The sequence below is a fragment of the Piliocolobus tephrosceles genome, chromosome Y (genome assembly GCF_002776525.5).
Source record: "Piliocolobus tephrosceles isolate RC106 chromosome Y, ASM277652v3, whole genome shotgun sequence".
Taxonomy (NCBI): domain Eukaryota; kingdom Metazoa; phylum Chordata; class Mammalia; order Primates; family Cercopithecidae; genus Piliocolobus; species Piliocolobus tephrosceles.
The window spans coordinates 10,913,711-10,938,954 of NC_045456.1; the positions used below are offsets into that span (position 1 = coordinate 10,913,711).

The 25,244-nt window shown below is 40.5% G+C and overlaps 1 protein-coding gene across 5 annotated transcripts in view; it reads right to left on the reverse strand.

The window, feature by feature from the left end:
- Positions 1-3,616: 3,616 nt before the first annotated feature.
- Positions 3,617-25,244, reverse strand: part of FRMPD4 (FERM and PDZ domain containing 4) — a 996,955-nt gene continuing 975,327 nt past the window's right edge. For 2 of the 5 annotated variants that reach the window (XM_031934992.1, XM_031934993.1), the window contains 7 exons: positions 23,878-24,004; positions 21,443-21,532; positions 20,709-20,891; positions 17,752-17,890; positions 10,928-11,992; positions 9,263-10,552; positions 3,620-7,624 (listed from right to left, as the gene is read on the reverse strand). In XM_031934992.1, the coding sequence (XP_031790852.1) occupies positions 7,620-7,624; positions 9,263-10,552; positions 10,928-11,992; positions 17,752-17,890; positions 20,709-20,891; positions 21,443-21,532; positions 23,878-24,004 (2,899 nt within the window). In that variant the 3' untranslated portion in view covers positions 3,620-7,619. Of the gene's footprint in view, positions 7,625-9,262; positions 10,553-10,927; positions 11,993-17,751; positions 17,891-20,708; positions 20,892-21,442; positions 21,533-23,877; positions 24,005-25,244 lie in introns of all 5 variants that reach the window. The other 3 variants (XM_023199060.1, XM_023199059.2, XM_031934991.1) reach the window with 3 other exon arrangements.

Below are 25,244 nucleotides of genomic sequence, written 5' to 3' on the forward strand. Positions count from 1 at the left end.
CCACATTGGGAATACTCAGCAGCCACATATGACTATTTGCTATCATATTGAGTATTACAGATTTAGACACTTTCCGTTATTGCAGAGAGTTCTATTGAACAGTGCTGAATGCTATACATTTAGTCCTCATTATTCATGGTCCTGATATGGATACATTTCAGTTACTATGATTTTGCTAATCTACCAGGCCCCAACAACATTGTTTAAATTTCAGTTACCATGATATGTTAACTGAATTGCATAAAGCACAAATTTTGCCATTAACTGTTCAATCCAAAAATCACTACACAAATAAAAGATGTGCATCATGGTCAGCAATCAATTGCCTTACTTCTTTCCAAGTCTGCCACTGATTGGTCTGTTATTCAGCTCATGTACACACAGCAAAGCAAGTAGCTGTGCTGCCTCCTTTTGCTTTCCTTCATGTGATAAGGCCATGTAACGTTTAATAAAATTGGAGCATTGATAGAACTGGTCAACAAGGATGAAAGTGCAGCAAAGAAACAAAAGTGATAACACTGGAAGTGAAATTAAAATAAGATATCAGTGGAGTCATCAAAGAAGTAGCTGACAGCGGGAATGACGTTGCCCTCATTTGAGACTGTAGATGTGCCACCAGAGAGATGCAGTGAAGGTACATGTATCAACATAAATAAGGGGAGAAGTTTTGAGGAAAAGGATGAAGCTGTCTCAGAGAAAATGACACTGGAAAAAAAAAACACTTCGCATGAAAGGAACTCTTGGAGATATTTCACAATAATAAAAACACAAATGAGAAAATATTGGAAGCTTTGATAATTTGCCAAAGGCGTAGAAGAAGATGCTTACCTATATCATTAAGTTATACGATGAATAAAAGAAGGCAAGCACTGTTCAAACTCCTCTTGATGAATTTTTACAAAAAAGATCCAGTTTAATTCTCAAAGTTTCTAATAGTTTAAATTACTGTATACTAAATAAATATCAATTGTACTGCAGTTTTTCATGTCCTTATACATTAATAACTGACAATAAGAGAGTATTTAAGTTTTGACAAAAATTGTTGTAGGTCATGGAGCAGGTATAATTTTTCTCATTGATTATTGATTGCTTTGCAGAGTTTCACCTTGCATGGTCACTTTCCCAGTCCTGCACTACCATGCAAAGGAAGGCTGCTTGTAATGCTAACTCACTCTGAATCTCTACTTTCTTGAGGAATGAAAAAGGTTTGCCAATTCTAAATGGGCGCTCCATCTTTGGCAGGGACAATGTCAGTCATATTCACCATCGTACCCACCTGTAGCACTTAAGACGATGTCTGCCTAGATTAGGAAGTTAATAATAGCTGGTGAATGATGAGTGAAAAAATAGATCCATCTTCCTGTAAGTGGCAGGCGGGAAGAAATTATGAATCATTAATGAAAAAGCAAGATAGGAAATGAGAACTAATCAAAATGAAAACAGCAGAAATATTACATGGCTGGAGGTTACCAAGAAAGCTAAATTCCACCAATCCCACATACATCCACCACCAAAGTGAATTCTGCCTATAGTGATGAATGATGATGCCACAAATGGCACAGAATTTTGGTCCAGACCTTAGAGTAGAAAATGTGAATTAACACGAAGAATGAAAAAATTAAAAACCCCAAACAAACGACCCCAAAACCCAGTGCTCTGAAATTAATGTGTAACAGAAAATTAAGATGCAATGATAAATATAGACAGTTTCACAGAAGGTAGCTGGTTAATTTGAAGTTGAATGGTGCAGTAAGTTACTTTGGATATTTGATTATATATCTCTTTCAGTGATGCAGGATTTAAGCCATTCCATTATTTTGTGTAGCAACAAATATTTGATAGAGATACAGATTGTTCTTCTGTGGATTTTCTATGTATAGGCTTTGGAATTAAAAAGTGAGATGGGTAGGCCAGGGTATAGGTGGAATAAATAAAAAATATCCAATTTAATGATATTCAAATTGTTATGAATAAAAATTCAGTTCAAAAGGCAAGATTCTTAATCTTTGATCTGTCAAAGCTGAAAAGCTATTGCTGCAACCTAACTTTAAAAGAAGATTTGGGATGTTACATACAAATTTATTTTTTATAGTTTTTGCATTGGTAGAGGGGGAGCTAGTATGGAAATCTATAAAACCAAATTGATAGCTAGTTTTACAGACCCATAGTCGCACACATACACACACATACACATACACACACATTACTATCTACACAAATCAAAATTGACCACTTTCAAAGCAAAGACAAAATCAGGTTAGAGACAATGTAATATTGATGCAACTTTTTCCTTCTTTTTTTAGTCTTTTTTTTTTCTTTTTTATTGAAACGAGGTCTCTCTATGTTGCCTCACAAGTAGCTGGGATTACAGGCAAACACCACTGTGCCTGGCAATATTAATGTATTTTGATCCCCATGAAGGTTTCTAAAGGTTTGGAAGAGACAATGAATTACCTGAACATAGGTGATTTGTTTTCCATTTCAAAAATCACACAATTTTGCAGGGTGATAACCAGTCAAAAGGAAAACACAGCCTGCCCCCCACTGCCAAATCAAGGATAATCCAGGCAGGATAAATTAGAGCACGGTCCTGGGTCACTCAGAAGTAACATTCAGAGAATTAATAACTGGCATTTAGAACTATACGAAAGCAGAACATAAACAAATGAGGATTGTCTTTCCTAAGAGAAATAACGAAAGATAAAATTTATAGCAAAAGGAATTGAGCCATTGTGGTATTGCTATAGCTAGTGATTTCAGGCTTTCTTTGCTGGAAAATAATTTCGTTTGTGATTAGACTAATTTCTGCTGAGTTTAAGGTTAGTGGGATCTGTGTTAATTTTAATGTCTGAGCAATTGCATTCATTTTTTGATTTTTTTTCTTGAAGCTAATGCTGTGTAGTTGTTGATCTGAGCACTCTGTCTTTCTACATCAATCATATCCCTTCTGACGAACCCACTTATCTGAAATATGCTGGGACGGACACTCAGGTACAAGGGCAACTCTGGTCAGAACAACTCTCTGAGCCAAAAGCAAAGCTCATAAACAAATAAAATACAAATAACTTTACTATGTAATACAGTAAAAGATGGAACGAAGAGGCCCTAAACTGTGGGCAATGGTTATCTTTGGAGGTTGGGTTTATAGGGGACTTTTACTTTCTCCATCATTTATTTCTGTAATATTTATTTGATAATATTAAGGAATTTCCAATTTTTAAAATGCAAAAATGTCATTGTGGTTATGTTTAAAAGTTCTCACAGGATATTCTTACTGACATATTCATGGGCTAAGCACTATGATGTCTGGGACTTGCTTCTAAATCATACAGTGGGAGAGGAGGTGGGTAGAAATACGGAAAATAAGATTAGACATGAATCGGTACGTAATGAGTCCACATGAATTCATATGATTGTGTCTACTTTTGTTTGAAAGATTTGTGATAAAAGATTAATAAAAATGGTAGGAGATAAACTTGGCAAAGTAGACTGGGGACTAAATGTAAAGAACCGTGAGTATAAGGAAGGTTTATTCTCTAGTTCAGTGCTCTCCAGATTTCAGTGAATGCGACCCTACCTGCGACAATATTGTTACATGCATGCACCAGGCATATGCTTATTCATTCATTTATTTATTTATTTATTTAAAATTATATACATGTACCATTGTACTATTATGCCATTATAAAACATACACAAACATAAAAAAGCTAGATAAAAATAAGCACAAGTATTGTTCTAATATGTTCTTCCTACACTCTATGGACCTGGACCCCAGTTAGGAGCCCCATGCTTTGTGAATGTGGGGGCCCCTTGAAGTTTTCTGAATAGCAAAGAGTTTATTTATAAGAAACAGAAACTTACTGGCGCAGTTATGGGAGGTTGATTAGAAGGACCCAGAGCTACTTCCCTGAGGCTTCTCAAAGAACTTGAATGGACTGGGAAGTTGTTCTAACTAGATATGTGACTTGAACAAGGATGGTCACTTCCTTGTACCCTTCTTTTACATATATGCAATACACATAATGTGTTCTGCACACAGTCAGGATACAATATGCATATAAAACAAACAAACATTCCCCCACATATTATCTTGGGCAGTATATTTAACACAACGATTATGATGATAATAATAGCTAACATTAATTGAATACTTACTCTCTGCCAGGTATTGTGGTAAGAACTTTACATACACATTTTTACTCAAAAATCATGACAACCCTATGGAAATCGATCTTATAATTGACTTTATTTTATTATGAGGAAATTGAGACTAGAAAAAGTAGCTTTCCCAACACGAAAGGGCTAGAAAATGGCAGAGTCAAAATTTAAATAAGATGTTTCTGACCCCAAACCCCATATCCGTAACAACTCATCCATATTGCCTCCAGAGAGAATAGCATCCAAACCAGCAGATTGTTGTGATGATTAAATGAGATAATATAGTTAATATGCTTAGCACACTGTCTGACATAGGGCACACATCCTATTAATAGGTTAGGATTTTAGTACACAGAATGATATTTACTAAGATTTTCCACAGTAAACACCACTAATATCTCTCAATATCAAAACATCAATATTTATAATTATAATTGTAATGAAATAATGTTTTATTATTTAGTTAAACATTATTTATAATAACACACGCCTAAACTCCTTTCCTTCGCTGCCATCCATAACCACGTGTGGCTTTTGTTGTTGAGTCCCTGTGGAATGGCTGACTAGAGAGAGATTGCAATTGTGGACCGTGTTATGCCTCCTTCTCAGTAGGCTACAAAAGTAGAAATATTTGCACCTGGTGTACTCCCGTCGTATTCTCAAGGAGCCACCTGTCTAAGTAGGAGTGCATGTAACTTGAGCACTGAATGACCCAGGAAATATATATATACATATCGATTTTATTTTATGACTGCAGGGTACTTTTAGAGACGTGACAGTCCTGGAAAGTTCTTGGCATTCCATTGGTTTCACTTGAACTGGTCAAATATACCACTTCCATTTCTTTCTTTCTTTTTTTTTTTTTCTCAGATTTCATATTTTTATCAGCCAATCCAGATTAAGTATTTATTTAATAAATACTTAACTATTTACTTATGGTTCCCATGGTTACAGTAGCCATTTCTCCCCGATTTTCTGGAACATCGAAGATTTGAGATTTTGTCCCAGTACTACACTGTAATTCCAAATTTGATTGGCAGCCTTAGCCTCTGTAGAGGCGGTGATGCATGAAGCCCTATGCTGAGAGCTGTAATCTGAGATGAGACTTACAGGTGCTGGTGTGTGGTCTGGTCTACATTACTGAATCAGTATTTAATTTTGATGATCATTAAATATTCCTTTTTGTAAGTTTGCAAATACTTTACTAAATGTCCCATCATTCTAAAGGGAATTTTAAGTTTCATAGTTGAGTTGGGGTGAGGGGAAGATAATGTCTTTGGTTTGTAGATTTTTGACATTTAGTCAAAGCAGATCTTTCCATCAAATAATTAATTTTGGCATTATTAATTCCATACATTTTATGTAATGAGATATTCTATAACGCTAGGTATTACCTAGGAAACTGCCCATCATCCCCTCTGTTCTTCTCCCTGGGAAGTTTTTTAAATGCTAGAAACACTGTGAAGAGCATTTGTGCTGACACAGTAGAATCCACCCCCACCAATTTGTAGCCCAAATAGCAAAAACCCAAATTAAATATGTGGGATTCTTGGAAGAAAGCATCCAGTAACCAAATACTATGAGCAAAAAATTAATTTATTACAGATATAGTCTCTAGTAATTCATAATAGCTTCTTGAATTTTAAATGTCTTTTTGCTATTTCCAATGCTTAAAAATCATAATTTTAAAACATAAGTACTGTTTTATATACATTGTAATTTCTTTTCTTTTCTCTCTCTTTTTTTTGTTTTGTGTTTTACTTCTAAATATGAATGATATGATCTCCAAGTATCTACTTGGAAAGAAAGGGGATAGGATTCATTGTTTTGCTCTAACATGGTAGAATTTAAAATTTCACATCATATACCTGGAGTTTTAACTATATGAAAAATAGCCAAATGTCATCACTTTCTTGGATATTTCTTTTACGTGTATATATATGTATAATATAAACAGAATACATCTGATTAGTACATTTCAACATTTCATCAATGTGACTTTTATCTCCTATTTTATATAAAATAACAAAATATACAGAGAGAAGAAAGGAGACATCTGTTCATCATACACACAAAGTAAATAAAAGTTCATGTATGGCTTTGTAAAGGTAGATTATGACGTGACTTCCATATTTATTTGTTTAAAAGCCTCTTGAGAGAACGTGTCAGTGTGCTTACGAGAGCGGCCATGGTGGTTGAGTGTCGCGCCGAGAATCCAACATTAGGGTCCCCAGGGTTCTTTCCAGTGGCTGCTTCGGCAGCTTTCAGTAGACAAATGTAATTTATGACCACTTCATCGATCTTCCCTACAATTTCCTGCCGCTGTGTTTCTGAGTTCACGACTTTAACTAATCGCATGCAAGCTTCTGTTAGGCAACAGAGTACTTGAAAGCTGGAAGTCATAGCTAGGAGCATCTCCTCCGGGCTTTTCTCAGCCATCGCCATTTTCCTACAGGCACTTCCCAACTGTCTGGACTCAATGGATAACAGTTGCTTGTACTGAGAAAGTGTAAGGTCGTATGCTTCAGGGCGTGACTCCTCTCTCTTCTCCTTTGTTGCCCTGACGAGACAGAGCAGCTCATTGGCATCATTTTGGGCTGCAAGGAACCCATCAGGCATTGCATATGTGCTCTCCTTTAGGGCATTTATTCTTGCAATCCGGGCATCAAAAGCTAGGTTGCTGAAGTCCAAGTCATCTGGGCCTCGCAGGTCTTCTGCCCAGACCTTCAGCACTGACCCTCTGGATAGCTCCCCTCCTTGCTTCTGAATCGCCACAGCCAGACATGGGCTGCTTGGTTCTGGCGTGGCTTGAGTCATCTGTGGTCTATAGAGGCAAGCGACCTGGACAGTGGCCTCTCCCCTCTCCTCCTCTTCCTCACCATCTTCATCCTGCCCTCGGTTCAGGAAGCAATAGCTGAAGGGTCCCCGGCATCTCCAATTGCTGCCCTCCAGCTTCCGCAAGGGTAATGTCCTATACAGCTTTGAGTCTTTATGAGCCACTGGGGACCTTTTGTGAAACCTCCCCTCAGAGCTCAAGTGCATCGAGCTTTGGGAAAAACTTTTGGTGAGCTTCCTCCCCAGGGGGAGTTCTGCTCGCCTTTCAGAACTGGCCTCCTGTGCTTCTGTGATGCCTGGACACTTTAAGCTGACTGCACCCTTGGTTCTTTCTCGGAAGGTCTCCAAATCGACAGATCCGGAGAGGACACTGCTGCTATGTCTCAGAGCCTTCTGGCTGGGGGGTGTCCTGAGGCTTCCCCCTCTCAGATCCGGTGGCCGCCAGCTCACAGCCTCTCCGTATGCCTGATTTGCTTGGGAGAAATCATTAGGGTCTTGATTTGGAATTGGCACCTTTGATTCCGAGTGAATGTTTGATGGTAGCAGGATGGGATCAGCTTCAGGATGTTGAGACCAAGCTGAAGGCATGCCTCCTCGTCTCTTCTTCCCAGGCTCTGTCAAAGCTACACTAGGGGTAGTAGAAAAACAGAGAGAATCATTAAGCATCTCTTGGGAGGCCATTTTTACTACATCTCTACATGATGTCTGTCATTTCTCAAGGATGTAGTCTGGAAGGGCTGCTGTATGCTAAGGTCACCCTGCTTTCCAAAGGCTGCGTCTTGATATCTCATAACAAATTTCCATTTTAATGAATATCAAGAAAATACTGGAATCTGTTATTTCTGGTACTGCTGATTCATTTGAAATTGTCTGGAAATCCCAAACATTTTCAGGGATTTCATGAATTGCCTTGCTACCAATATCTACCCATCAAAGCTTAGACACAGAAAACAACTATGTACAGATTATTCAAATATATTGAAGATATTAAGTTTCCTTTCAAGGGGATTAAGTTAAACCTGGCATCAGTTTCTTTCTTTCTTTTCTTTTCCTTTCTTTCTTTCCTTTCTTTCTTTTAAAGAAGTGCCTAATTTAATTAATGCAAATTAAATAAGCGAATCTTTTTAAGAGGACAGCATGAGGTTTGCCTGGTACAAAGTCTGAAGTTGAGACCTTGGGCCAGTTGCTCAACATTTTTTTTGTTTGTTTAAGAAAAGCTGTCATGTGAAGCAAATAATCCCCATCTCACAGAATATTTGTGAGAAGCAAGAGGCAACACAGGTGAAAGTTCTTTATAAATCATGAAGGATTAAACAGTGTGACTTAGTTAGTTTAGAGGTAAATATGCAGTTGGGTGATGAGTTAGGTAATATTCACAGATAACTTTTCCAAGGCAGGTAAAGCCAGTGGTGGGTTTTGAGAAAGTAGAAAATCTTGAAAGAACAGGAATAGAAAATGACCAATATAAGATCTCACTGACTTCTATTGACCTGTATGAAAAAGACACTATTGATGACATAATTCGAAACATGAAAATATGACAGAGTATCTGCTTTTGCCATATAATGACCAGCCAAGTGGATCAGTGAGGGGAATGCATACCATTGAGTGGTGGAGTAGTGAAGGTGGGATACAGAAGGTGGATGTGTTCTTGTTTCTATGTGTGTTTACACTTCATTATTTTGGGGAAAATAAAGCAGCTCATCAGGCATAACCTCAAAATCTTCCTGACACTGGGGTATGCCAGACACTTCAGAACATCTATACAGGGCAGTCTTACAGAGTAGGGAGGAATCAGTAAGATTGCTGAAAGGCAAATAATCTCTCCAGAGCCCTCCAATCTCCCTGATACCCTGCTCTTATTCTTCCTTGTCCCTCAATAATGAAATGGCAGAATTAGAAATCAGATGTCTTGGGAAGAAAATCAAACTGTTATGTGACTCTAAGCAATACTATCCTATAACTAAAAGTCACACTGGGCATTGCTAAACATCTGCATTTAGAATTTAGGAAAAACATATTGCCCCATCAAATTCTGAAAGCAAACACAGAGCAAGATTATAAAGAGCAAATGCCATTTTCACCTTTGTAATCTTTAGTATTTATAAAATACTAGGGGATGAATGATTGGTACTTTACTGTTCTGTGGCCTTTTAAATTCTACCTTTTACTTTTCTTCCAGACTTTACGTTTGTAAGTTTGTTGTAAATATGGTTTACATGCTCCTGGCATGTCATACAAAGTGCTAAATCCATCATTGCTGTACCTGTGGTTTCCTTAATCTTGGGGAGCCGATGGCATCCATCTCTCAATGTGCCAAACAGGGGTTCGGTGTTAATGGCTGTGTGCAGAGCAGGCACTGTCATTCGTGGACACATCCCTTCTGTCTGTGGGTGCAGTTCCTTAAAGGTGGCTCCGTGGTTGGCAAGCCCAGGGGCTCTCTCCTCTGAAGGAATGTAATTCACGCCTTTCCCAGAAGCGTCAGGAATCAAGTGCTTCCCTAGGGAGGGGCAGAGCGGCGACTCCACGGGTGTGGCACAGGCACTGCCGCTGCTGCCCGTACCACAGCCTGCATCCACTGAAGAGCCTTGGGAGCTCTGCAGAGAAAAATGGCCCTCGCTTTGCAGCGATGACATCCGCTTGGCCAAGTGGTAGTCACAAAGGCGGGCCACACTCTCATCAGCCTCAGGAAGCTTGGAAGGATGGTCGCAGGTGGACGAGTCAGCGTCCTCTGGGTTATCTAAGTCTTTGGCTGAAGATGCACAGGTCACGTCAGTTAAGAAGTGGTCCCCTTGACCAAGTCCTGAGCCATCACTGGTTTCTCCATCAGGAGCTCCTTCTTCCTTCCCTTCGGCCTCCCTTGCCCCAAGACCAGAAGCTCTTGGAAAGGTTTTCCCCGTTGCTGCTTCTAATCCACTTTTTTCAGCCATCCCGCCTTCAGTGGCCACATACCATCTTTGGCTGTCCTTGCGAAAGGCAGTTCTCTCCAGGTTAAAAGTGCTCAGGTGTTGACTGTCCCGTGAAGACACAGTACCAAATTTACCACTGGCGTCCTCCTCCATCTCTGCCGTTTTGGTCCCCTGCTGTTTTTTTCCTATTGTGTTCCCATTAGGGGGTGCCTTCCCCTCACCATCGGCCAGCTTGCTTTTCCTTTTGCTAGTGCAGGAGTATGCCACCGACCCCATGTGCAGTTTGCTGAAATAGTCAGTGACCGACTTAGTCTCCATGGTTTCAGGCTCCATCTCCATGTGGTCTGAGTGAAGTAACTGCTTGGAAGGCACAACTTTGGGCGGGAGGTCAGTTGCTGGCCTAGCAGCCAGGGTGTGCGAGGACTTTGGAGGCAAGCCCCCAGTGGGGGTCTTGGAGGCTGGGAACTCAGTCTGCTCTTCTGCAAGGGGGTGGTAGCCTTCGTGAGTGGCCAAGAACATGCGGGAGAGGTTTTCTGACTGTTTTTGTGCTGTGGCCAGTTCAGAACTCTCAGTCATTTCAGAAGAGTTAGTTTCATTGCCCGAGTCTGACGAAGACTCAGGACTATAAGCCCGCAAGATGGCTACACCTGCATGCCGTAAAAAACAAGAACTGATTAATGGATGCATCAGAGGCACTTGGAGACATGTAAGAAAATGGGACCCGTTATTACTAAAACAAAATACCAAGTTTTTCCCTTTTCAGTAAGGACTCTGAGTTTATTGCACAGTTTTTCCAGAGGGGGGGGGGGGGGGGGGGGAGATGTGCCTTATGTTTTTAAAAAAATAACAACAAAGGAAATCACATACACACAAAAAAACCTATGATGGCAGTTTCAGCACATTTATGAAATGGGACATTCGTGAAATGGAGAACACCACGTAACAGGACTCCAAGGGCAAATGGCTTGGAAGGATGGAATGATATGGTTATCAGTGAATGAATGTAACAATTGTGAAAGAACCTGAATTGTCACTGGTCTGCTGTTCTTCTGACACGGATAGAGTCTCTAGAGCTCCCAGCGTGGAGACAACGGCATTATCCAGTCCCTTCTCACACTTGCCTTCGGTGCTGGTGGGCACAGCGTCAATGAGGGACACGGGGATCTCATCATTTTGCAGGCTGCTGCCTTTCTCCTTGTCCTCGGGGAAGGAAGCTGCCTGGCTCTGAGAGTCCTCTTCATCTGAACTGTCTCTAAAGCCAGGTGGGGGTGCGGCAATGGCCATGTTCAAGGAACGCAACAGGAAGTCATCCTCATTGTCATCACCTTCTGGAGGGGGCAGGGATGTGAGGTCAATGATGTCATCGCTTGACCCAGACAGGTTGAGGATGGCTGGCTGGTTCATCTCTCCCACCACGAGGTCCTCCTCGCAGCTCACCTCGTCCTCATCCTCTGCGTCATCAGTGTTTTCTGCATAACAGATGTCATGCAAGAGGGGCTCCTCAATCCCCTCCGCAGCCTGGAAGCTCTTCACATCGCCTATGTTTGCATAAACAGAATTTTCCACAAACTGGATGCCCTCTGCCTCTGGAGTGAGATCCAGGCCCTTCATGTCACTGGCACTGCCGATGTAGAGATTTCTCTGCTTCTCCAGCATTTCAGGACTCTCATCTAGTAGCGTTTCATAGCCGAGGGTTGGGGGACTAATACCATCATCCAAGGTGAAGTCTCCAAAAATAAAGGACACTTTAGCTCCTCTCGGAGATTCCTGTGCTTTCTTCAGAGTTTCTGGTCCTGAGAGGGTCAACAGGGACCGCTGAGCGAGACTTCTGTAGTCTGCCTCACAGGGGGCCTCCCCGGGCTGGCTCAGCTGCTGGTTAAGTCCATCTGAACTATAGGCGTTGTCTACGTACAAGTGCCGGTGCTCTTTTGGACACATGGTGCTGTCTGTGATCTCCACCGTCTTCTGCTTTGAATCTATGTATGTTATCTGGGCTTCTTGCTCCCCTTCGCCAATAAAGGTGGTCATTTGGGGTATACAGTTCCAATCTGGGCCAAGGAGGTTATGCTTCCCCTTGTTTTCAGTTCCTAAAGAGAAAGAATCATGCAAAGACACATTACCGTACTGTCTGGTTTTGGGTGGGGCGGGGGTGCGGGAGGGCTCGTCTCTGTTTTTTAACTTAATGGCTTGTAGCATCACTTGTGTAAATACAGTTTTTCAACTACCCAAATATAGTACTTGTTGATTTAGGCTTCAGGTGTAAGAATTCCTTGGGTTAGGAGAACCAACCTTAACAAAATTGATACTGCATAAATTGTAATTGCTATTTGATAAAACGTAATACCGTCCAGGGGTAGGGAAATATAGCTTAATTCCATCTGACCCTTGGTTCTATTATTAAAAGGCTTCATTCATATCTACAAATGTAAATATACAACATGCCTTTTACCCTTAAAGGTAAGATTTCAATAGGCCGTTATTCCAGAACATTAATTGTTCTTTTCTTTGTAAGGTGAGATCTAATATTCCCTACTTCGTGGAGGAAGATATTGAATGTTTTCCTCATTGAGTTCAGAGATGGTCAAGGATTGTCAGAGTTTTACCACATGGGAAATTAAAATAAATATTGTAATGATAGTACAAAACTTCTATCTTCAGTCTTTTGATATCCTAGTAGATGTTAAAATATTCATGTATAAATGTCAGCATGCATGCCTGTGTGTATGTGTGTATAAAATGCATAAGGTGGAGTGGTCACAGGTAAGGTACTTTTCTCTGTAATTTCTAAGCATAATTAATATTTAGATTAATTTCAATTTTTGTTTGTATAACGGGAACTCCTGAAAATTTGTTTCATGTTCCTCATGGATTAAAATTACAAAACCCCAATTTAAATACTATTATTTTGTTTGCTCTTCAAGCATCTTTCAATCTGGAATTTTGATGTGGAGATTTGTTCTGATATTTAACAAGACAGAGAACTGGGTCATTCTGTTGATATTGCCTTATAGATTCCAGAGGCAACATTTTGAGAAAATTTTAGGGCCATACTATTCTCCCATCCGTTCCCTCAAATTGTCCCCAGTTTACAAATTCGGATAACTGACATCAGATGTGCAAGACATATGGGAAAAAAGTGCAGTTTTACCGAAGAGGTTTTTGCTCCCAGCAAATCATGCAATGGACTTAATGCTGAACAGTGTTCATGGTCATTTTTAATAAATTCATGTATTTTCCTGAACAATAAGAGATATAATTTTGTACACTAGCCATATTTGCATCTTACCTTACAGTAAATAAACCTCGTGGGGGTTCAGCATTATTTTATTAACAACAACAATTTAGATTATGACTGGGTGTGCATGTCGGGGGAAGTGTGTGTGTGTGTGAGTGTGGATTGTTGCAGGAGGAAGAGTAGTTCAGCAAAGTTGCATTGTAATGCAGGTTTAGGGCTTGGCAAATATTTTCTGTAAAGGGAGGCCCAGATAGTAAATATTTTGGTTTTGTGGGCCAACCATTCAGTTGAGCAACTACTCAACTTAGCTGTTTTAATATGAAAGTAGCCATAGATGCTACATAAACAAATGGGTATATGAGTTGAATGGTGGCCCCCAAAAGATATGTCCACTCTGTGAATGTGACCTTATTTGGAAAAAAGTGTCTTGCAACGTTAAGGATCTTGAGATGAGATTATCCTTAATTATCTGCATGGGCCCTAAATTCAATGGCAGAGAGAGATTTGGGACACACAGAGAAGAGGGGAAGGCCACGTGAAGATAGCGGCAGAGACTGTAGTTGAGCAGCCACAAGGAATGCTGGCGGCCACCAGAAGCAGGAGGAGGTAATGAGAAATCCTCCCCTAAAGCCTTTGAAGAGAGCATGGCCCTGTCAACATCCTGGTTTTGAACTTGTGGCCTCCAAAACTGTGGGAGAATACATTTATGTTGTTTAAAGCTCCCAAGTTTGTAAGAATTTGTTCCAGCAGCCTTAGGAAAGTAAAACAATGTGTGTGGTTGAGTTCCAATAAAACTTTATTTGCAAGAACATGATTTGGCCCATTGACCATAGTTTTGCCAACTCTGGTTTAGATGAACAAGAAAACTGAATAGGTCAGCAGGCTCAAAGCAAGTTGATGGATACTTACTGAGACGCTCCTAAAGCCCAGAGATGCATACATATCTGGGGCCAGGGATTTTGAAAGTGCTTGAAGCCTAATTTTCAAGATAGAGAAGAAGAAATGGGGGCTGTTTCTTATTAGAGATCTTGACTAAGATCTAGGATCAATTTCAGGTGAGAATAAAATATGTGCTCAATCTAGCTTCCTTTCAGAAGGGTCTACTGATTTGGCTTCCTGGAATAATTTTGGAGACATGGAAGAATGTGGGTTGGGAGCTGGAATCTATTCTGTGGCCCAGTCTCCTACAGTGGAAGGAGAGAATGGACTACGGAAGAACTGGCCTGATGGAACTTCCGCTCTGTATTTCTTGGCTGTCAGATCTTTTGGGAGTTTCTGAAGAGAAAAGAGTACTTTCAGCACTTGCTGGTGCTCTCTCTCTCTCTCTCTCTCTCTCTCTCTTTCTCTCTCTCTCTCTCTCTCTCTCTCCTGCCCTCTATCTTTGAGAGTGGGGATAGGTATTTGAAACTGGGAGACATGATGGTGAGGCTGAAGTCCCATTCTTTTCCCACAGTAAGAATACTTTTTGTAACTATGTTTTTGCCTCTTTAAGTTCTGTTAAAACTTACGTTGTGGGTCACTATAAATTGGACAGAGTGGAGACCCTTATTACTGTAATCATGTTTAGAATAGTAGGTTTGGTTTTCTTCATACACCTCTACAATATTTACAGTCTATGAGGAAAGGATTTATTTTCCAGATAAACTTTAAAATTTGAAAATAAAAAGCCAAAAACTGGTTTTCCAATGGGAAACAATTGTGTCAAATTGCTGAACAGCTCTTTGGAATTTCTTTTCTTTTCTCTTTTTTATTTTATTTTTGTTTTTTAGACACAGGATCTTGCTTTGTCATCCAGGCTGGAGGCTGGAGTGCAACAGTGTGCTTGGCTCACTAAAGCCTTGACCTCTCGGGCTTGCGTGATCCTCCCTCCTCAATGTCCCAAGTAGCTAGGACCACAGGTGTATGCCACCACACCTGGCTAGTTTTTAAATTGTTTTCATAGACACAGGGTCTCACTTTGTTGCTCAGGCTGGTCTCAAGCTTCTGGGTTCAAGTGATCCATCCGCCTTCGACTCCCCAAGTGCTGAGACTATAGGTATGAGCCACCGAGCCCAGCCTTCTTTGGAATTTCGAAGGTCAGCATTAAATTGCTCTAAATCTCCTAGCTCAATGAAAACATGTGGTCATAAAAATGTTTACTGCCAAACCCAGTGCACGTCTATCACCTCCGTTTTGTTCTTTCTTTTTCTGTATTTATTTTTAAACATTTGTGTCTCTCAGGAGCTTTCTTTGCCACATGTTCTGTCTTTCTCTCCTTTCTGTGTTTCTATGACTTTCTAATTTATTTATTTATTTATTTTTGAGACAGGGTTTTGCTGTGTCACCTAGGCCAGAGTGTAGTGGTGTAGTCATAGCTCATAGCAGCGTTGACCACCTAGGCTCAAGGTATCCTCCCACCTCAGCCTCCCATGTAGCTAGGACTACAGGCGCATGCCACCACACCTGGCTAATTTTTATATTTTTTGTAGAGACGAGGTCTCCCTGTGTTGCCCAGTCTGGTCTCAAATTCCTGTGCTCAAGTGATCCTCCTGCCTCAGCCTCCCAAAGTACTGGGATTACAGGTGTGAACCACTGCACCTGGCCTCTATCTCTGTCATTCTCGGTTCTTTCTGCCTCTGTTTTTGTTTTTTGTTTTTTTCCCACTGCAAATTATTAATAGAAATGCTGAACATCATTTTAGATGATGTACCTAGATTATTTTTCTAACCCTTGCAAGCTAGTTTTTTAACCCCATTTTACAAATGAAGAAACTCAAGCTCAGAGAAATTAAAAAAGATCAGACACCTCAAGATGGGACTGGATTAAATTTCAGATTTATTTGACTTGAAAGTCCAAGCGTTGCCTTCTATCATACTTTATCCATCGCTTCCTGTTTCTAACTTCCCTTTTTCTATGACTGAGCTGCTTCCACTCACCTGGCCATCATAGTAAACTGTGTGTGAGTCCGTATGTGTGTGTAAATGTGTCCACATATTGCAATATATTTATGGAATAAAGTTTGATGTTTCTTCTCAATTTAACAGTGAGAGAACTTCCTTCCCTTTTTTTCTCCCGTCATTTTCTCTGAGAAATGCCGGGGACTGGGGCCGGGGGGAGGGAGAAAAAAAGAGAAACAATAGTAAAATTTGTTTGTAAGAATTCCCCTTTCTTTTAAAAGAAACCCCAATTATGGAACCTCTGATTGTAATTTTTTTTTTTTTTTTTTTTTTTTTTTTGAGACGGAGTCTCGCTCTGTCACCCAGGCTGGAGTGCATTGGCTGGATCTCAGCTCACTGCAAGCTCTGCCTCCCGGGTTTATGCCATTCTCCTGCCTCAGCCTCTGGAGTAGCTGGGACTACAGGCGCCCGCCACCTCGCCCAGCTAGTTTTTTGTAGTTTTTAGTAGAGACGGGGTTTCACCGTGTTAGCCAGGATGGTCTCGATCTCCTGACCTCGTGATCCGCCTGTCTCGGCCTCCCAAAGTGCTGGGATTACAGGCTTGAGCCACCGCGCCTGGCCTATAATTTTTTTTTAATGGGTCAGTGACTGTGCCTAGAATGGTGGCATCTGTCCATCAGTGACATTTACTAAGCATCCACTGTAGATGGAGTAAAATGCTTAAGTAACTGAAGAAAAAATGTCCTAAAACCAATGAAAACCACCTACTGTCAAAGGATAATCAATTTAACATTTGCAGCCTTCCCTGTCCTCACTGTGGGGATCTTTTTTGCTGTCAAGTAGGTGAACTGAATTATTTGATGTCTTTGCCATCTGGGTGCTCCTATTATGGATCCAAGATGGCTGCCATGGTGGAAAAATTTTCTTCTAGTGTCCCCAGGTCCAAGTGCTAGGCAATAACCACGTCTTCCTGTTTGTAAAATTCCCAGAATCCTGGGCATAACTCTGACTACAGGGAGGAGGCTCCCAGACACCTGGGCCTAGGACACCTTCAGGAGAGACCAGCCCTCAAGCAGGGGCTCACAACTCATGTTCGGGCATTCCATCATTAGTCCTCTGGCCCTGACCTCTGTAAGAGTAAGGCCATGAAAACCCAACCATAGAGACTTTCATGATAATAAAATCAAGGTTGGAGCAAGCACCCTGACACTTCTGAGTGATGTGTCCAATGTGGTGAGAAATCAGCATTTTTCTGTTTAACAATTAGCCCACATCAGAGGTATCTGAAGGCTTTTTGCATTGAATTTGGACATTAGATTTTTTTTTTGTGGGTACAGTTTTAACTTTAATTTTAATTTATTTGTTTATTTTGAGACGGAGTCTGGCTCTGTCGCCCAGACTGGAGTGCAGTGGTGCAATCTCAGCTCACTGCAACCTCCGCCTCCCGGGTTCAACCGATTCTCCTGCCTCAGCCTCCCGAGTAGCTGGAATTACAGGCACATGCCACTATGCCCAGCTAATTTTTGTATTTTTAGTAGAGATGGTGTTTCACCATGTTGGTCAGGCTGGTCTTGAAAGCCTGACCTCGTGATCCGCCTTGGCCTCCCAAAGTGCTGGGATTACAGGGGTGAGCCACCGCGCCCGGTCTTAACTTTTCAGAAAACATCCTTTTTACTGTTGTTAGGTGGGGTGTTTGCAGGGAGGTCAGTGCTTCATGAGTTCAGGAAGAGAATACCTGTTTCCTGGGTCGCTGTGTTTTTCTTGTTGGCCATGTTAAATATCGACCTCCTGGAATCAACAAGCAGTCGGTAGTATCCAGCCGTTAAGCAGGCCAGGTTCATGGCATCTGAGGATTCCATCAGAAGCGTGATGGGCTACACAAAAGAACACATTGGTTAAAGCCATCCATTCTTAATAACATCCCTGGAGTGTCAATGGCTGCATTTATGCTTATGGAAAAAGGAGTTATTGAACAAACATTTCATGGGAGAAACCCAAGGCAGGAGAAAAAGCCAAGGATAACACAAAGCGCCTTACTGAAAAACATTCAGGACACACCCTCTTAAAAGCCTGGACATTTTGAATCTCTTCCAAGTCATATATATGTCTATGTATCTATCTATCTGTCTGCCTGTCTATCTATCTATCTATCTATCTATCTATCTATCTATCTATCTATCTATCTATCATCTATATTTGAGACAGGGTCTCACTCTGTCGCTGAGGCTGGAGTGCAGTGGCGCAAACTTGGCTCACTGCAACCTCCACTGCCTGGGTTTAAGCGATTCTTAATGCCTCAGCCTCCTGAATAGCTGGGATCACAGGAATATGCCACCGCGCCAGGTTAATTTTTGTATTTTGAGTAGAGACGGGGCTTCACCATGTTGGCCAGGCTGGTCTCCAACTCCTGATCTTAAATGATCCGCCCACCTCAACCTCCCAAACTGCTGGGATTGCTGGTGTGAGCCACCACACCTGGCCCCCAAGTCAATTGAAATGAAAGAAAAATGAGATTGTTTTCTTCCCAAATAGTTAACATTTTTAACATTTAAAAACAATTAAACATGTTAAACTGGTAAATTAACATTAACTAGTTAAGTTACCCATTACCTCAGTTACCAGCAGTGAACTCACAATCTGAAAATTACAGGAAGATTAAGTTTTGGGTTCACGGTATAAATTAGTGTTAAAGAGAGGTAAAATTTAAGTGGAAATTACTGCTAAGACTGAATGAAAAGTGCCAGAGATCCAGTAAAAAGTTGCTTCTAGAAGAAATAGTAAGTTTACAGGAGCGTAAAACAGATGGGAGTTGAGAAAAGGCCTAACTAAAACTCTTTTGAAACAATGAGGCTATTATACAATTGGACATGGATTTGGGGCTTATAGGGGAAAAAAAGTGTTGGATGAAGCAATTTTTCTCATTGAGTTAGGAAGGGTGTGTTCTTATTGAAAGAGAAAAGGTGAGAGAGAAAGAAATAAGGAAGCAAGAAAAAGCAGATACGAAGAGAGGCACAAACACCTCAAGACAGCAGGTCTCTTGCTTTCACTCCTAGGTATAGGACACTGGGAGGATTTAGTGCCCCCAGCTGGTAGAATTTAACTTCCCTGCCAAAGCCCCTGTACTACTTGTTGAACTGCCTTTCCTTCCACTTCAGTTGAGGTCTCCCCTCGGCTTCCAAGCCACTGCATCATTATTTCATATAGGCAGGACACCACTGGCCGGACACAGCACTCATTTCTGTTTAGAACAGATTATCTCTGTCATCGAATCTGTAATAATTGCATCCAGTTCAACCTTTCATCCACCTTTCTCCGTGATGGGGTTATTTCTCTCAGCCTCTTTGCTCATGGAGTAGGATGGGCATTCCAAGTCTATCCTCCCTCTTTCAGCTAGCCATGAAGTCATCTGGAACCCTCTGGATGCAGCCCATGAAATCCTACAGGCCACAGCCAGCATGTCTGAATTCTACATTCTGTCTTTCGTGATCATCTGTTCCCACTGCAGAGCTCTCTGGTGTATTCTGATGTGCTTTGTAGAAACACTTTGCCACATTCTCAATGGCTGTCAATCCACTCCTCCCACACCAGCACCCTAGTGGGGATGCAGGTAGGGCTGGGTCCTCCATGGCTATTCTCAGAGCACCTTCCAGGCTGGTGTTGTCTCCTTTGTGGAGTCACTATCTCCCTTTGTTCCAGTGCCTTTTCTTCATAGAAACAGTAGAAATATTGCCATTGCCAAAATCCAATAACTCATCTCTACATCTCTACTGGAAAAAGAAGGTGGAGACCAGGAACCTGGACTATTTCCTATTCTCTTTTGGGAGTAGAGTTTTGCCCTTTGTGGACCATCTCAGATTTTTTTTTTTTTTTTTTGAGATGGAGTCTCGCTCTGTTACCCAGGTTGGAGTGCAATGGCACAATCTCGGCTCACTGGAACCTCCATCTCTGGGTGCAAGTGATTCTCCTGCCTCAGCCTCCTGAGTAGCTGGGATTACAGGTGCGTGCCACCACGCCTAGCTAATTTTGTATTTTTAGTAGAGATGGAGTTTCACCATGTTGGTCAGCCTGGTCTCGAACTCTTGACCTTGTGATCCACCCGCTTTGGCCTCCCAAAGTGCTGAGATTACAAGCATGAACCACTGCGCCTGGCCAGATTTTTGTTTTAAATGGAGTGGCCACGACATTCATAGGAGCCAGATGTTCAGTCAGTACCAATTGTTACCATATGAGAAGACAGATGAACTAAAATATCAAGCTTTTCCAAAAGAATACACACATATGGACCCAACCTAAGCAAAGAGAGTGAGAATTCTAAAGAAAGTTGGGGAAAATCTCCCTCTTGATTTGAGTCATATATTCTAGAAAGTTAGTTCAGAAAAGTTTCCCCTACTCTATAACTGGAAATCACATTTTCTAAAGTCAGAAGGGACCTAGAAATTATGAAGCTTGCTTTCTCATGTAGGAATAAAAAAATTGAGCCCAGAGAAGTATAGCGACCTGTTCCCAATCACACAGCAATTTAGTGAGGACTGGAGCCCTCAGGTCTGAGTCAGGTGGATTATTTTCTGCACCACATTGCATCTATGATGCTCTGCACACATTGACTTTTGCCTGCCTTGTAAACATCTGCAGTGTTATCAGAAATTAGCTGTTTACAGCAAGGTCATGTGTATCAACATCTGAAACACTTGCCTTCACATCTAGCACGTGGAGTTCCACCCGCACCAAGCTCTCCTCCTCGGAAAACATTTCAATCCTGTTGACGTGGCTAAAGTCGGCTAAAAGAGCCACCAGGTTGGTTTTGGTGTTGATGACATGGCTTATGCCATACCGGGGCCCAACCAGGAGAGTCACTTCCGAGCGCTTTTCCGCCTGCTGAGAAAGAGAAGTTGACAACATAAAAATACTGAACCTCTGAAATGCCATGCCAACTTGAACCAACGATCCTATTTTTATAAGATTACATTTTCTTTAGAAAGTGTTTCTGGGTCATACTGTACTAAATCATCCAATTAGAAGAACCAGATACATGACTGATTTGAGGCTCTGATAAATTACGAGTAATTAGAAAGTAAATGTTAAAAGCACAGTATGTTCATAATCATAAGATGCTTTTAGAAATGAGGTTTGTTTTTTCTTTTTGGTTTTCCTTTTTTTACTGTGAAAGCAACTTCTGGCTCAATGATTTAAAAGAAGGCCATTGTTAGAATCCTTTGATTCTCTTGGTTCTTCACATTTCTTTTTCTAGGGCATTCTGCAGTGGTGTTATCTAGTTTAACAGTTCTTCTGATATTTTTAGACTATTGTGAAGTTGGTTAGAAATGAAGGCTGGAGAAGATTCACAGCTGATTTACTTTTGTCATCAGAGGTGGAATGAGCTGCTGTGGCTTCCAAGAGAAAGCAAAAAAAAAAAAAAAAGAAATTACCACTAATGTTGCCTTGAACACACGGCCCCCATACAATCGCAGGTCACTGAGGAACTTGAGATAATGGACCTTGGCTTGTAGTGCAGAGAGCTGAGGAGAGAAAAGAAACCTCAGGTGTTAACTCTATTGGGTATGACTCCATTTCAGCTGGAGACCAGCAGAAAACAAGGCTAAGATAGAAGGATGCTTTTACTGCTGAAAAGTTGAGATGTGTCAAAGACTCTTCATTAGGAATAAAATTGCTACATATTTGGTTTCCTGATGAAGGACTGGAACATAAAATCAAGATTCACATCTTAATCATTAGAGGGTCAATGTATGGGGCACTCATGGGTATAGATATGCTGGGCCGGGCACTCAACAAGTGAGAACAAGACCTAAAATGTTCCATTGAACATCTGCTCACTGGGAGATTTCAAGAAGTGAGAGGAGCCTTCTACTTGCAATTAGGGACAAAGGTGAGGTGTCTACATATATTCCCATTGCACAAGAGACTCACCTGAATGTAGACTTTGTGGGAATCATTTTGAATATGCACCTGCAATCTAGGCAAAGCTTTCTAAACAGGCCCTTTACACTTCCCCTCTCAAGTTTCTTCCAGTCCTTGCAAGTTTTCGGGGGAAATGAACTTTCTGAGATCCAATCATTGTGGACATGTTTGAACTTGCTATATAAGGCTCTGTTTTATTAATTCAACTTGGAAAATCTGTTGAGTTTCATGAATGATTTATAAATGAAATTTTATCCAGATGAAAGTTATCTTTACAAAGACTTAAAAATGTAGGTTCCCATATCACTAAAAAGCGTATTTGATTTAAAGAAAAAAAAAGGTCAATGTTTCATACTGAATGTGCCAGGGATTTTTATTAAGGTTGAAATTTTCCAACAAGGTGTAGATCACCATTAAGTGGCAATGACCATAAAATTCTATTTTCAATTGCAGATGACTTGCCAGCTTATTTGTTAACTATACCTAAAGGTACTGCTCTTTATATAATTGTTACTTAGCACCATTCATCCATCCTACTTCTTTAAAAAATGCAAAGCATTTGCAAATTGTTTTGAAAGCAAACTATTCACTCTTGGCTAGAAAAACAACCTTTAAAGGACAGTGATGGATAAATGGATAGGTTGATTGATCTTATAGCAGTTATCCAAATTATTATGAGTGGGCCAGGCTTGGAAGAAAAATCACAAGTCAATTATAGAAATTAGCTTCCAGCAAATCAGAACTGAAGTTAAGAACTTGACCCGCATTGTCTTGCTACATCTCTGTAAGCTGAATGCTCAACTGTGATCAAAGACATCCTTCCCATGAAATTGGGAAGTGAGTTAAAGGTGGCTGATAGTGTGTTGAACCTGATTATACTTAAAAAAACCCAAAAAACAAAAAACCGTCATGGGGTGTGGAGGGGATAGAAATAAATGTGCCTTACTCAGTAAAAATGACTTAAAAAAATCAGACACTAAGACAAAATAATTCTCCACGTAAACAGTGATTTGTATTAGAGTCACACAAATTTCTCCAGCTAATATCAATTGGAAAGTGTTCTTCGGTTAGAAGACTGCTTCCAATTTTACAGATCCAGTATTTTAAGGCTCCTTCTCTTTCTGGTTCCTGGAATCTTTTGCTTTTTATTACCTATAAACTATACCTCTCTTTTCTGACCAACAGTATATTTTAAAATTTCCTTTGTGTTTCTTTTACTTAAACAAAACAAAAGCATAAAAAGATTTTAATGCTAATGATGGTGAATGACAGCAATAATTTTATCTTCCCTCTAAAGGTAGGTTTGAATCCAGTGTTTGTCAATAGGGGTGATTTTGTTCCCTGGAGCACATTTGGCAATGTCTGGAGACATTTTTGTTTGTCACGATCATGGGAGGGTGCTACCAGCATCTTGTGGGTAGAGACCAGGGATGCTGCTAAACATCCGACAATACACAGGATGTTCCCTGTAACTCCCTAACAAAGAATGATCTGTTCCCAAATGTCAATTATGCCACAGTTGAGGATCCCTGGTTTAATGAATGTGATCTCTGGCCTGCAGGGCCTCTTGCTGGCTGTTGTGCATTTAAGCTGGTCTGAGCAGTAAGCAATTGCATGATTGAAACATAGAATTATTTCACAGTTCTATCTTCTATTCACAAATTCTCAGAGGCTATGCAAACTTTTCCTGGATGGGCACATGAACACATACCTCCCCCCTACAGTACGGAGTCCATAACTTGTGAGAAATAAATAGGTTTCTATATGAATACTTATTTTTCATTAGTGTTAGAAATATGTTAATAGTTAGAAAAAAGTTACACAGTTTTACTGCTTCTGAAAATATGGTACTAAGTATTTTATTCATGAGCTAATTTTAAACATTTAAAAAAATGCATTCAAGCCTCTCTCTTTATAATTTTCTATTAAGATGCAAATGTGATACCTTTTTACCCGGTGGTACCAAGTTTTGATTTGCTTTGACAAGGTGTGAAAGTGCTTTCTTTATGTTCTTCTCTTTCATGCTTTGCAGTACAGCAGAGGGAAGAAAAGTCTCTAATCCCCATTCTTTTCTGCAATAAAGAGCATATCTTTAATTTCACATTCTTGAGATGATGAGTTATCTAAGACAAAATGGTGCTCTGATGTTTGTTGGAACAAATGAACCCTTGGTAAGGCAGAGAATGGAGACAAGTCCCCAATTAAGGAAGTAACTTTTAGTTTACACTCAGGACACACACTACTTGATCATTAATATATATGTTTGCATTTAAAAAGAAATCTATTCCTCACTCTATAGAGACAATGCTAAGGAGGCATTTGGAGCCAATGTAAAGTGAAGAGACATTTTGTCCAACCAACTTCTGAATCTCTTCAAAGTTACTCACATATCCGAGTTTGTATTTCCAACACCAATTTCTCTCCGTCCCTTTGTTGATTTCTATTCTCCAGTCTCCCTGTCTGCTCACATTCTTTCTCTCTTCTCTTAGAAGAATGGATGCAAGTCCTTCATGTCCCCAAACCATTCTTCCCTGTCTCTCCCCTCCTCCATGGCTATTTCTCTAGGCACACACAGTTCTTTTGTCCTAGCCAGTTCATGTCTAACTCCTTCCATCAACATTTCTTGCTGGTGGTGTGGAATTGGGTGTGATTCATGACTCTTAAGTGTGCCCGGTATTGATGTGGAGATGCTGGCATCATTCATGGGTATGGATGTACAACAAAATGACAACAAATGGGACCTAGTTAATACATTTTTACAAAGACCCAATTTTCCCAGAAACGACTACAACTCCCTTCTTAGAAGGTCCCATATTTTGAATTCTAGGAAATCTATCCTGGAATAGAAATCCTACCCTAGGTTATGTGTCTAACCGGTGTCTTCTAAATTATGTGAAGACCTTCAAGAGGATTCCAGTTACTTCTGTTTCAGGTCCTCTCCAAAGAAGGGTAGGAAGACAACCTACTTCCACCACTTGACCATTCATATTCTTCACTAGTTAAGAATGGTATATTTCATGATTATGTTTTCTTCCTTCTCAACTTGTACTTATTGTCTTTAGCCATCATTTGGCAGTACTTATGGGCTATCTTGTAATCCTACTTGTATCATTATTTTAAATAATTACTTTTTTTGTCTTTATATCTTGTTTTTACAATCAGAGCATAAGTTCCTCAATGGCCAGGAATAGAATTCATACATATTAGTATTTTCTACTGTCCTAATGTGAGTGCTATATAAAATGCTCAATGAATATTTGTTGGTCAAAGGAATTTATGAATGAGAACATTATTATAGACTTTTCAGGATTT